Source organism: Lepisosteus oculatus, chromosome 6 (assembly GCF_040954835.1).
Source record: "Lepisosteus oculatus isolate fLepOcu1 chromosome 6, fLepOcu1.hap2, whole genome shotgun sequence".
In the NCBI taxonomy this organism is placed as follows: domain Eukaryota; kingdom Metazoa; phylum Chordata; class Actinopteri; order Semionotiformes; family Lepisosteidae; genus Lepisosteus; species Lepisosteus oculatus.
The window spans coordinates 3789710-3803691 of NC_090701.1; the positions used below are offsets into that span (position 1 = coordinate 3789710).

At 38.8% G+C, this 13982-nt stretch overlaps 1 protein-coding gene across 1 annotated transcript in view; it reads right to left on the reverse strand.

Moving 5' to 3' along the window:
* ofcc1 (orofacial cleft 1 candidate 1) overlaps positions 1-13982 on the reverse strand; it is a 106941-nt gene that overhangs the window by 59667 nt on the left and 33292 nt on the right. The window contains exons 11-13 of the mRNA XM_069190880.1: positions 12351-12590; positions 8478-8735; positions 7844-8048 (exon numbers count right to left, since the gene is read on the reverse strand). Coding sequence (XP_069046981.1) covers positions 7844-8048; positions 8478-8735; positions 12351-12590 — 703 coding nt within the window. The remainder of the gene's footprint in view (positions 1-7843; positions 8049-8477; positions 8736-12350; positions 12591-13982) is intronic.

Consider the following 13982-nt stretch of genomic DNA (forward strand, 5'->3'; position numbering starts at 1 on the left):
TTCCTCAGCCCCAGTGGGAATACTTCCCTTGTGGGTGTAAGGATCTCTATGGGAGGTCAAAGGTTGTCCTGCAGAGGAAGTGACAAGCTGTGAAATGTAAAAGAACAATTTCTTCCACATGTTCCCCTGCTCTGAGAACAGTATGGAGCTGTCAGCCAGCATCACTTTAAAATGGGCCAGGTTACTACCCAGCAGACCTGTCAGAACTCATTTAGAATTAAAAGGCTGCACAAGGCTTAAAGCTTAGGAATCCTGAAAGTTTTAAAACTGATAAATAAAGATGAGCACTGCCAAAAATCAATATGAATAACAGAAGTGCTATACTAAGTACAATGAACAACACATGTACACAGCACAGACTTAAATGATTGCTGAGGCAGTGTGTTGTGATGCATTTTCTTAAAGCCCATGTGATTTTATATAGTACACATACACTGCATTCCAAATCGAAAACAGATATGCCTTCTGTTTATTTACGTGTTCTTCTGGAACAATACTTTTGTATTTCACATTATGAATCACAAAACCTAAGCTGATTAACTCTTTGTGATTTTATTTCTGTTTTGAGCATTTATAGGTACAGTATAGCAAAATGATCTGAATTCCAGTTCATGAAAACATGAACTTATTTAGTGGAACAGTCCACAAGACTACTGTAGATGAAAACATAGCAAGTGTTAGCAAGACAGTTTTCTGTACCCTCTGACATCATCTTTCTAAGAGGTTAACCAAACTGAAAGGTGTTAACACAGACTTCTTCTTGCAGTATCCATAATTTAATAATGTGCTGTTCATCTCTGACATTCCTTCCTGTAACTAAGTAGTACATACATTTTAAGTGAACTTTAGCGTACACACAAAATTGTGTACAGGGATATTAGGGGGTCCACAGAGAATGTTCAACGTCCAGTCTACACTAACAAAGTGTCCAAAGATTCTCACATAGTGGGTTTGTGGACATCTCTTACAAAGGACCCACATTTCTGCTTCTCACATTCAGCAGCAACATTATTAACAACAACACAATTAAATGAGTTTATCATGTGTATGAGCCTCCACAACGAGCATGATTGTCTCCCAGCTTAAATGATTCTAAAATGATTAGATAAATGAATAGAAATAAATGATTCGACAAATGGAGCACAATGAGAAGTAAGGCAATTACATAAACTTTTACCGAGTTTCAAAAGGGAACGGAAGAGTTCTTCTGCAGAGCGTCCCTGTGTGTACCAAAAACCTGAGTGACCCAGGGAATATCACCACCACAGTGAAAGAGATCAGAAGTCCGATTTAAAATGATTTTTTCACATAACGCACATGGTGCTTAACAGAGGTGCGGAAGGAGGTCAAACTGGAATTTTACCCGTCTGCTCTTCTACGTATAAATGCGCACTGTGTCACAGACGGCCCACAGCTCTGTGCACTACTCACTGAGCTCCCTCCCCTCCACCCTAGCTGCAGCCTGGCAGCAGCTCCCCAGTTCAGTAGCTGGCCAGCAATGTCATTTCCACAGTCAGACAAGTTAGCACCAAGCACTGAAGTTTTAAGTACACTATTCCCTTTCTATATTGTCAGCCCGTTTCATCATAATTAGAATATGACCAAACTGCCGGGGATGATTACAACACAGAACACAAGGTCCCATATGTTGGAGTTTTCACATTTGTTGCGAATAATCAACGTGTTTCTCTGCGGCAGGATTTCTGACACTTCCTTCGAGGAACCCTAAAGAAGCCAACAGCGAGAAAGTAATTTGTAATAAGTCTCAGGCTTATCACATACTCGGGCCTTGAGTTGTGGAGTGCTTACACATCTAATGATATCATTAATCTAAATTGAGGTCCTTTGGTTTCCATCTGGGTATTCAACATGGGCTGCAAAACACACAGCAAACACCAATCAGCAAGTCTTGACGAAAAAACAAATGTTTCAATGTGCAAATCGACTAAATGAAATACAAGACACGAGCAATTCTCCTTCGTGTTGGCTTTCCCACCTTCCCTACCTTCAATGTAACATCACGTGATGTAAGAACCTTTCAGTCCCCCATGGTTTTATCTCGTTGTTTATAGTTCAGGCCAATGGATTCAGCAAGTCATTTTTTTCCCGCACAGATGAAAAGCCGTACAGATGGTCACTCAGAGAGTTGGAGGTTATTCTGTTGTAAGATCATTGTGGACAGGAGTCACTATTAGACAGGTAGGCACTTAATGCAGAAAGTATAAAATGTGAATAACATAGGGAGGAAAGTTAGTAAGGAATAAGGAAAGACATTAACCTGTGTGAAAGTCAGGGTAAAAGTAGGTTTCTTTACAGAGGAAGCCTACATTTTATTATAAACGATATTTTCCCATTAGCGAGGTATTAATACCTCATCGAGACTGGCAGGAGGCACAGCGTGGATATAAACCAAGACTTCCCTGATGGGGGACAGTGCACCTGGAACCTCAGAACCCTGATTTGCCTAGCCCTAACCCTTTAGCCTCTGACAAGGTACTGGTCTGTCCAGACAGGACATCGGTATTCGGCCCTGATGACTGTGATCTGGGCCTGTGAGCATGGCTGGAGGCCTTAGGCCTTGGACCTGAACAGAATTATTTCACTTCTTCTCCTCTATGCACGATGTTTAGCATTATTCCTATTTGTTATTTCCATTCTATTTTTATTTTATGGGGGAAAAAAAAACATGCCCATCAGCATATAGTGACCTACCTATATATACAGTATATCCACCAACTCGTGGATTCGCCCATTATGTACTATACTTGTTATTACACTTTTTATCTGTAAAGTACTCTGTGGCAACTTGTTGCAGAGAACACTGAAGTAAGAACCGATCAATCGATTGAGTACCGTCGCTAACACATTATAGTTCGAGATGTATTGCTTGAATAGGAACCAGCAACAACACAGTTAATAAAGGCTGGTATTTACACTCAGAATGCAGTTGTTGCATTTGCTGCAGAACATTAACCCACAGAATTATCACTAATTCTGCATACAGTAAGCTACAAGTGTAAATTACTTCATTTGCCTTTCGCTTTCCCCGGCGTTATTTTTTTCTTTAAATTGTCAACGGCCAGGAAGACATCAAATGAGAATTTAAAAACTCTTAATTTGAAACGAATTACCCCATATTGTGTTTGTTTACTCATTTCTACATCTCTGTGCTGTCTTTCCCTATCAAATATAGCCTACTTAATGCATTGCAGTACAAGCCTACTGAGGCCTCTAAGTACTTGAAAAGATGAAAACAACAATAAAAATGCAATGGATTTTGCATGTTATAACTTCTTAGTGCCCAGGAATTCCCAGCCAAACATTTTTTTCTTTATATCTGTTTAAATCCTGGGTTTTTTAATCTTCTGAATGGTGTATTTGTGTTATAGATGAAAAAGAATAAGGACAAACTAATCCTAAAAGTGCAATGACTTTTTAAAAGATATACTATATGTATGTAAAAGTGCCTAGGGTTCATATCCAACCAAACCCACCATGTTAGTTCAGTTTGATCAAACTCAGGAAAATGTTTTTGTGCCAGAAATTGCAAACTTTTATTTTATTTTTTTTAATAACAACTTCTATTTCTGTAGGTCTCCATGGTTAAAGGCATCTGCCAAATACAATAACGTCATGATATCATCTAAAAGTAAGCAAGCCATAGAAACTGCTTTTAAATATGTCATATATGTAATGCAGCTTTACTCACTTCAAATTCTACAAAGCAGTACTGTACCAACAAGGTCACTGACTCAGATCGAGCTCTCTGGGGCTGTTGAGCGGTGTTGAGTGGTGTGATTTAGAACTCCTGCCACAGAACACACATGTGAAAGTTGGAAGGACTGCTCCTTTGGAAAATAAAGAAGAGGAAAACCAGTGGCCCGTGACAGTGCAAAGTGCTTAGACCGCTCTTCAACAGGCAGTGCTAGCATGTGACTTGGACTTGCAGTGGGTTTCCTGACTTTCGCCAAGGAGCTAGTGTTCCAACCTTGGCCTGATCTTTCTGTCTATGAAGTTCAGGGCAACAGGTCCCAGCAAGTCACTGAGTACCACCAGCCAAAATACATTCGGATGCTAGGATGGTGTCAGCTAATCCCATATTCTTACATATTCCTATACAGTATATATATATTCTTTTTAAGTAGTTCAGGTGGGGAGCTGCGTCAGCATGCGTAGGCTGCAAAGGAACAAGTAATAGGTTTATCCCATGCCAAAAAGAGAAGAGAGAAAATGTTGTGTTCTTTCTTCTCTTTTCAGTATGGAATAAACCTATTACTTGTTCCTTATATATCCTCTTGCCCATTGAAATATTAACAATGCAAACCCCTCTTTTCTATTTCCATTCTTTCCTATCTCCCCAGATGATTTACGATTTCAGTTGCAGACGCTGTAGGTTCTTAAACCATGTTGGTGGACCTTGCACGTGCAGAAGTGATATGAAACACTCCTGAATACCACAGCCACACTCCCTAAATCATATGGGATTACTGCACCTTGAAAACCGGATTAATTGTGAAGTGAACAACGATCAAATGGCTTCAGTCTGTGACGACCATACTTTAGCACGGAAGGCCCAGACAATTCAAGCAATGGTAAACAGAGCTTACAAACTTCACAGATCAACTGCTTAGCTCTTTTTCCTTTCCCACCGATACACATAGCGACCTACTGCAGGTAATTAAAACTAGAGCATTATCAATGTTCAAATCATACTTATAAATCTCTTTAAAATACACACAATGCAAAATATGATTTCAGTCACTGCATGTGGCCTTTATCCTCGTCTATTGTTTCCCCAGACAAATGTAGCCTATCTGCAGCTAGAAAAAAATATGTACATGCTGCATTAAGAGGTGAAATTAGTCACTATTAAATAATTTTTGTAAATCTGGAGGCTCTTAATTGTCTACTGTGATTATTCTTAAGCATATATTTGAATGGAACTCATACCAACATTTTAATTGTATTTTTTTAATTGCACACCACAGCTATTGCCATTATTCCATCCGCCCATTCTCTAATGTTCACCCACTTCAGGGCCATGTGGAAGCTGGAGCCTCACCCAGCAAGCAACAGGTGCAATCCCACCTGCACACCACTTCACCGCAGTTACGACTATTTATAAAGAAAAACATCCGTATGAACACTAAATCCCGACTCGGAAGTTGTCCCAAAAGGAGATCTTTCTATTGTGCAGATTCACTGTGGCTAGAAAAGCATGGTGGAGGCCCACTATAGGTCCCCATCAGATTTCTACAAGATCTGCTTTGAAAGCTGTGCGCTCACAAAAAGAACTTTCCTAGCCGAGCTATTGAAATACATACAGATTCTTGGTTTTACCGTCATGGAAGTATTTTTATTAAAAAAACAACAAAATTAACAGTCCTCATAGCACTGAGAGGTGACATACAGAATACATTCTTGTAATGCAAAATATCACTTATATCATTATTGATATCTTTAAGGCAGCGAAAAGGATAAACAGTTTGTAGGACCCTGGGCTCCGGAGGTGAGGCTCATACAGTAGGTAGAATTCTTCTTTACCTTTTTTAAGAAGCTTTCTTAGACATGATGTCTTGAGATCTATGAAAAGAGGTCTCTTACAGATCTTACTTTTAAAAGGCTGACGTCATCCCATACTTCTATCAGCAATTTAAGTGTGGTCAGCAGCCATAACACCCTGCAACTCACAACTGGTAAGTCTCCGTTTAAACTATACTGTGGAAGAATACTAGTGGAATCAGAAAACACCACAGTGGCCACATGGAGAACATGCAAAAGTGACACGGAAAAGACACCCTAGGTTGGAATAAAACCCAGAACACAAAAGCAATAAGAAAAACTGCAAAGCCACCATGCTGCTCCACTGCTAAAATCATTGATAGTAAAATTAATTTGCCTATTAATTTGCTCCACCGCCTCGATTTATTCTGCGCACAAGGAAGAGGCAGGGATTTATTGAAAAATCCATAACCATCAGTAGGATTGAGATGAGTCTCGTGAAATAATGCATTCCGTGTAATTAACATAATTTGCTAATATTTAAAGAGACTTCAAAACATAGCAGTAAACGGCAACCAGCTCCTCAGAACTGGACACGTTTAACAGAAAACACATCAGTAACAGGCAGGGGGGAAATAAGTATATTATACAATTAACATCTAACATTTGACGCTGTATAAATTACATATAATACGATATATGATGAATGCTGAATGACCAGATAGAAAAGAAGTACAAATGTGTTTTAAGCAGAATGAACATGACAAAAATTGTACTGACTAGCTGAGAGAAACAGCAGACAAGTAGAACTGCTAGGGCCTTCATTACAACAGACTGAAAACAAGAAAACTTCAGCTACTGGTGATATGAACCAAAACCAAAACACCGACCCACAAAAGCCCAACATAAATGTGATTAAACTAGGCCACGGCACAACAGTGACAACATGATGGCAACCTAAAGAAGTCAGCAAAGAAAAACATGAGCCCATAGATGAACTTTTTCATTTCGTGTGCCATGCTGAACAGACTGGAATGTTCATTGTGGATAGTCTTTCTATCCACACTTCAGTGAGGCAAAGCAATGCCTGCACCAAGGTGAAAAACGTGTGCACTGTGCCGTGAGCACAGTGCTGTCAGAGCATAACAATCCAAGGAGAGCAAGAGTTAACTTTCCATCAGCTTGGGGGGGGGGAGGCAGCCTTAAGGATGAGCTGTCGGCCAGTATAGAGATGGAGTTTAAAGAGGCAGGTACTAGTTCAGCCAGAGCCATCATAAACCACTGTATTCCTTTATAACATCCATGAAGAGGCATCCCAGAAGAGGATTTATTTTGGTAGCTGTTTTTGCACAAATGTTACAAGAATCTTAAACTCTGACATTCCTCATCAGGTAAACCATACAATTCTTGCTGGTTCTAATTCAGGCAGGCAGGAATTAAGCAGGGATAGCTGTTTTGCCGACTGCCTCATACTGTCATGATTCACGCACTGCACAGCTGCTTGTCATCAAGGGGCTGCAATCCTCTCTCCTACCTGCTGAAGGTAAGATTGAATGGCTCTCCAACATTTATTTGATAGCTTGTATTAAGTGCAAGAGGATCCAAACTATGCCAGCATCCAGGTCAGGCGCCATCAGAAGTCTTCATAAACATCACATTTTAAAAGAGTACATAATAACAAAAATTAAGTCAAAAGTAATTCGGAAAGGAATAATAAAATTAATTTCTGTCACTTTGCAAATACGTTACAATGATTTGATTTTTTCAGCACTTCACTTCTCATTTTAAGGCAACACGAATCTAAAACCATTGTATCACAACAATATGCTCTTAAACAAGAACAAAAATAAAAGTATATGCAAGATCAAACTGATCTGCTGTGTGAATAAAAATGGAACAGGGTATATGCATTGCTTGGATTCACATGCAATCTTTGCTCATCAAAATATTTCCCCATGTTAGTCATCGCAACTGCTCACATTCTTGGGCAAACGGTCATTCAACTGTAGCAGTGCACTGCCATCTGCTTACATCATTTAAGCCCTAATCATCTGTCTGCTGGCTGCACTGTTCTGTTAAATATGTAAATACGTGACCTTGTGTACGCACAGGAGGAGTATTACTATAGCATAACATCTTGTGTTTATCGTTTCATTTTTAACACAGTGGTAAAGACTACACCTCTCAAGCCCAAACAGATTTCTGATAGGAAATCTGTTCAAAACATAAAATATATTAGTTACGACAAATTAATAGTTACAATATACTATATATTAGTTACGATACACAAACACATATGTGACCTTGGGGACCTAATGAAGATGATGTTGGTGTGACTGACCTTGCTGGGATGCCAGAGAATGGTCATAGTGAGGAGACAGGCTGAACTGAGATCTCAGATGAGACTCCTTGGTGTTGCAGTCCTTTTGGTGCCTTTTAGTCACCCAGCAGGTATACAAGCTGTCCGGGCTCTGGCAAGCCTGAGGGATCTGAAGGGTGACCTCATATTCCTGGTGCTTGGGATCGCAGCGGGGAAGTTTCTTTACCTAGAAATAGCCCAGTGAGGATGACATCAGTCCAGGAAATTTGAGGTTCAGGGAAACGGCTGTGTGAAAACTATTATTATTGTACTTATCTCATTACACTATAGAATGTAGCACAAAGCCATATCTAAGCACAATAACGAAACATGTTGAAAACACAAACAAGATTCAACTGCTTCTGCTTCATGCAGTTAGGCCGTTATTAATTAGACACTTTATATATAAATACAGCAACTGTAGCGTATGCCTTCTCAGAATTTTTTTTTAATCTCTACCCCGTCTCCCATGATTCCAAATAATCATACATAAGGTCATTTTTTTTAATTCCGGATGAGTACAAAAATCAGCTAATTGCATGTGCTCATGTGGTAGGTGGTCTGTTGAGCTGCGCTGTAACCACGGAGGTGTGGTGAATTAGAAAACACACAGCACCTGAAAGTAAAGATTGCACAACCAGTTATCCAAGTCGGACGACATGAGATCCTCTATCTTCTGGAACTGGTCAATAGCGGGATCGGGCTGGCCTCTCAGCAAAGGGCATTTAAACTGTCCTTCCACGATCTCAAATCGGCAGTCACATACAGGAAAGGCACCCCAGCCAAACAGGTCACTGCTGGGAGTATTTTCACCAGACAGCATCTCAAACAGGAGGATCATCTCTGGCTGGACCTCACTTGGAGCAGGTAAGACCTAAAAAAAAAACATAAAATATTTCAAGAAATTTGCACTTTCCAATTTCCCTCAATCTTAATGCATTTAGAAATTTCTTAGCACATATGTATGCAAGTGTGTTTACATAAGGCACACCAAAGCACAGAAGTGCTTGAGATCTATTACAAGATCCAGTTTATTTAAAATGACTGGATGCGAACTTGATTGTTATACATATTTTTCGGCTCTGTGATCAAAGGCACTTTTTCTTACAAGAACTCTAAATAGCATTACTGTATTTAATCTTATAACAAAGTGTTTCAATGTAACTGCACACTTAAGAGGCATCATGCACAAATAACAGATCATATTTAAATGCATATATTTTAAAAGAACGTATACATATACAACAAAGTTATTGAATGTGTTTAATGCAGTATAAAGCCAATAGGAAACACAATTACAGTCAATACTGTCAATAGTGTTCCTGGTGTTCTTATTATGCAACCACACATCTAGAATTTTATGTACTCAAAGAACAGTACACTGGAATCAAGTCTAAAAAATGATCTGACAAGGAAGAGTATACCACTTCATCAATCACTAGAGAAATATTTCATCCTTCTCTTATTTCTAATAGAAAAGTGCAAAGACTTGTTTTATTACATAAATCATGTGTATTCTTGCTAATCTGCTTTCAGTGTCACCTGAATAATGATAGGTTGTGCCTGAGTCAAGCCACAAGTTATGGCATAATATTGCATATGATGGATATTAAAAAGATTTTTTCTACAGCTAATTTACTGAAACAGAAGCATAAACCATAACAAACAGAAAAATGGAAGCTGTCTTTACTGGGCTCGTCTGAGAAAGTCACATTAAGGAATTTGTTAGCCTGAGAAACAAAACACTCTTATCCAGTGGCACCTGTTATTAACCCATTATGCATATCAAGTTTCATTGGAAAAAGACTGACATCTTTAGCAGACTCCAAAGGGAAAAAAAAAAAAACATCATTAGGTCCAGATTGTCACAGAAAAACAAGATGGTTTATTCAAAATCTCCTTTTCTTTCTTTTCTGTCTTTGAGAAATGAAGTTAAAAGACTGCAAAGGAGAGTGTGGTCGTGATGGGATCAGGGCTATGAAAAGAAGATGGCGGACTTCAGAAAAATAATGAGATTGGGACCAATTCCAAAGATTTTGTTTATCATCGCACGCCTTGCCTCTTTTTTTCTTCAATATTAAGATTCTGAATCTTATGCTTCCCACTTGAAGTAAACACCACATAAAGACCGTGGGCCCAACCTAATTTCATGAGAAGCCTCGCAAGAATCTTTAAGAAGGATAAAATTGAACTGCTGCATTCCTGTAGAAGCAAGAAGGAAACAAAAATAAGCTCTTGGCTTCCTCCTACAATTGCTAATTCCTTATTTCCTCTTAGAAGCCGCAACGAACACTCCAGAAATCGCAAGATAACGTGGGCAAAGCATACAGGAGGACTGAACCTGATACTCTCATACAAATCTGATCATCACGTTTGGAGAAAAGAAAAAAATATATAAACAAGAACCACATCTGCAAGAGTATCTGAACGAAGCAGCTGGGTGACAGTAAACACTGTATTGTATTGAGGGAAGCCGTTGCTTCTGAATGACCTTAATGCTTTAATCCAAGGTCTACGGTCTATTGATAGTAATCGTTCAGGAATCACACTACACCACAACTGACTCTATTTTATCCTCTGTCCACGCAAAACAACAACTTTGTCAGGAAGCCCTCAGCGCTCGCAAAACAAACCCACAAAAGAAAAAAAGCAATCATAGTGGTCTCACTGAACATGGTTTTTTTTTTCTTTTGGTTGCAATTGAGTCTCAACACGGACAGGAATGTGCTAGGAAAGCTGTGGTCAAGTGAGCAAAAAATAAGGCAGACTCTTAAGTGTCTCCCATCTTTACTCAAAGCAAAACAGGGTTTTAGCTAAAGTATCTATTACAGACCCTTACATCAGCTGAACCAAAGACATCAGATGTGAAGAGAATTCAGCATAACACTACTTTTAAAGAATTGATGCGTGCATTAAACATAAGGTAATTTTCTAGAAATATCAATGAGGCAGGCATGCAAAATAATCAGGATTCAATAAGGTGGAGCATGAAAAAGAAGAGTTGGAAAACAACGCTGTAAACAAGGTTAAAGCTTAATTGTTATCATCAGTAAACATATTTAAAGCAAGATCTGTAATTCTGGACAGCATGCTTTATTGTTACTAAATTTAATTAACTATGTGATATAGGCAGGAAGGCAGAAATCGTCACTGATTTTTTACATTTCAGCAACTTAATGAAAGCAATAATTTAGGCTCGTGATATATACATATTTTAACATCCAAAATGGGACCTACAGATAACCATTTACTACATATTTTTACCAAAAATTAAATAAAAAATTGAAAATCAACCTTCAGGAGATAATTTCTTTGGATTAAATTAAAAATAAAAAATCACCTATCGCATTTCCGTATTGGAAAGCTTTCTATCGCAAGATATATGCTGACACATGCTAAATAATCCTCTGAAAATTGTTGAACTCATCATATTTTAAGAATGAGTACCTTAGGTCATGATAATCAGTTTCTGATAAATGCAGCATCGTAAAGTCAATTTAGAGAAGGAAATTCTGGGTATGACTAATAAGGTGCAAATATTAACAATATTCCTTATACATCACATTAGCATTTAAGGGTGCATAAAATATGAAATGTGACAGCATATTAAAAATACCTCTTCAAGTATCTGGCTTTGTTATCAAAGACTGCTACTTTTAAAATACTCTGACTGATATTTTTTTTTTATTATGAGAGCCAGTGAAGTCTAGCGGGCTGAATGATAAGTGCTCCAAGACCCCAAGAAAAGACACTAAATTTTTCACAGCATTTGTACTTCATTTTCAATCCAATAAAATACTATGCCCTTATAATAATGAATAATAGATCTCCCGTTTGATTTACATGCATGGATTAAATGTCATGTTTGAAAAGTTGCTGTTTTATTCATATTGGATTTCCCTGAAGTAAAACACAGAGGTTCTCCAGCACATTTTAATACTACTCTTTCTATCCTCATGTATAAACACAGCAACTGTTTAATATAATGTTTCATAACCCCTTCAATTTTAATATTAGTGCACACAGGCAAAGTGTACGCCATTGAAAAAGAGAAAATTGTAAAGAATGACTGTAATAATAGCTGAACATTTAGATTAACTGTTATTATTTAGCTTACATGTATCATTATGTTTGAGATGATTATCATTTAAAATATTTTTGAAATTCTCTGCTACTTTTCCACTTCAAAGATTTCCAGAACTCTGAACTAAACGTGCTTTAATCCCCAACCTTCCAAAGCCAAAATGACTTTCATATGAAGAATGTATTTTTTTTTATTTTTCATCATAAACTTCTCAAAGGCTATGTTTTTGAAAAGATTCCCCCAGCATCTTTTCAATAAAGTGGGGTTTTTATTGAATGAACCGCCACACCGCAAATCATATCCTGTTCTTTCCCTGTTGAATAAAAACATATTCCTCACCATAAGGGGGAACAAATGTGTTCATTACGAGGTTATGGCACTTATCTGAAACAGCACTCTGCTTACAATGAAGACACTCTGTGTGAACTGCAACTCTGAGTCATAGAAGTTCCCGCCATGTCCGACCGATGAAGTTGTGGCGGCCCGCTGGTGGTCTCTGATTTTGGACCACCGAAGAGCCTGTCCCCCAAGACGGCTGTATAGGGAGATCCTCAGGGCGTAGCGTCCTTTGGGCAGTTTGTCCCTCACACCACGGAGACATCTTATCTGGATCTCAACAGGCTGTGGGGCTTTGCTCCAGCCGACCTAAAACAATGGACACAGTTCACACTACTGAAGGGTTTAAACACACTGATGCAAAGGGAAACAATGTGCAGACATCAGAAGATGGAGAAGTAACCAACTTAAGATGTCAAAGCCTCCTTCTTCTATTTTTATTGGAATTCTGAGAAAATCTTTCTTTTCTTGAAAGCCAGCCTTCTCCTTCTCCTCCCCAGAACACCGTACCCCGTATTATACTGTAGATATACATCTTCACTTCTTGTGTGTGTTTTTACTTGAAGGAACTGCGGCATTTATATTGGCTGATATTTGGTAAGTACTGCTCTTCCGGACATGCTTAGTGATACAGTAGCAGTGTAGGTGTATCTGTATTACACAGGACGCACTATGGAATAAAAGGAAGGTCACGGGCTCTTCGGTGAGATAGAGCTTTCTGAGCAGCTTGTGTCTAGAATTCGTGTGATCTCCCACTGAGTGGGTTTTCTGAGTGCTGCTCGTTTCTCCCGCATCCCAAAGCTATCTCTTAATGGTCCCTACATGTCTCTCCCCACTGGGATGGACTGGTGTCCACTCCAGTGTGTTGTCTGATCTGGCACACCATGCTTCTGGGTTCTGGTTCTGGGTTTCCACAACCCTTACAAGGAATTAGTGGTTTTCTGATACCGAATGAATGGCTGATTTTTTACAAACTACTACAAGCAAAGACAAGGTGGGTACACTAAACGGTTCCCCTTCTGTCAGCTCTCCAATGCACTCACCCTACTGTTCTCTAACAGCAAAACAGCTTGATCAATGTCTTGTGAATGGCTATGCAACAGAAGAGTGTTGGTTGTCTAAAACAATGCAAGGGTGCTGTACACTTTCAAAGGAACATCCCGTATTCCATTCCCAGAACTTGTGCAGCCTTTTCTGTACAAAACTGCACAGAACAGTCTGCCCCCATTTAAAATTTACTATATAATAAATGAAACTGACACCTCACCTTAAAAAAAATCGATTATCTTAAAATGTTAAAAAATGAGAAGATTCTGGATGGGTTGAGAAAGCAGAAAGTTAAATATAAAATCTATGCGCCTCTAGAAACTCTTAAGCTTGCATGGGAAAAGGCGTGGGTGGCTCTCTAATATACAGCATTGTGCCTGAAGGAGACATGACACTGTCTATTGTATTAGCATATGGAAGCTAAAGACAGCCTTGTCAAACATTTCCTTTGCTAAAATATTTTAAGAAGTGCATACATCTGACAAACAGGAGAAACAAACAATACAGTTTGGAGAATAACTCATTTTGGGGAGTAATTTTTCTGCATCAAGGTGTGTGTTCGCTGGGGGGCAAAAGAAGCACGAGTAATTATTCAAAGTGGGAGACAGATGCGGAATATTGACAGCGAGAAGACACACAGTGCATGGCGCTGGG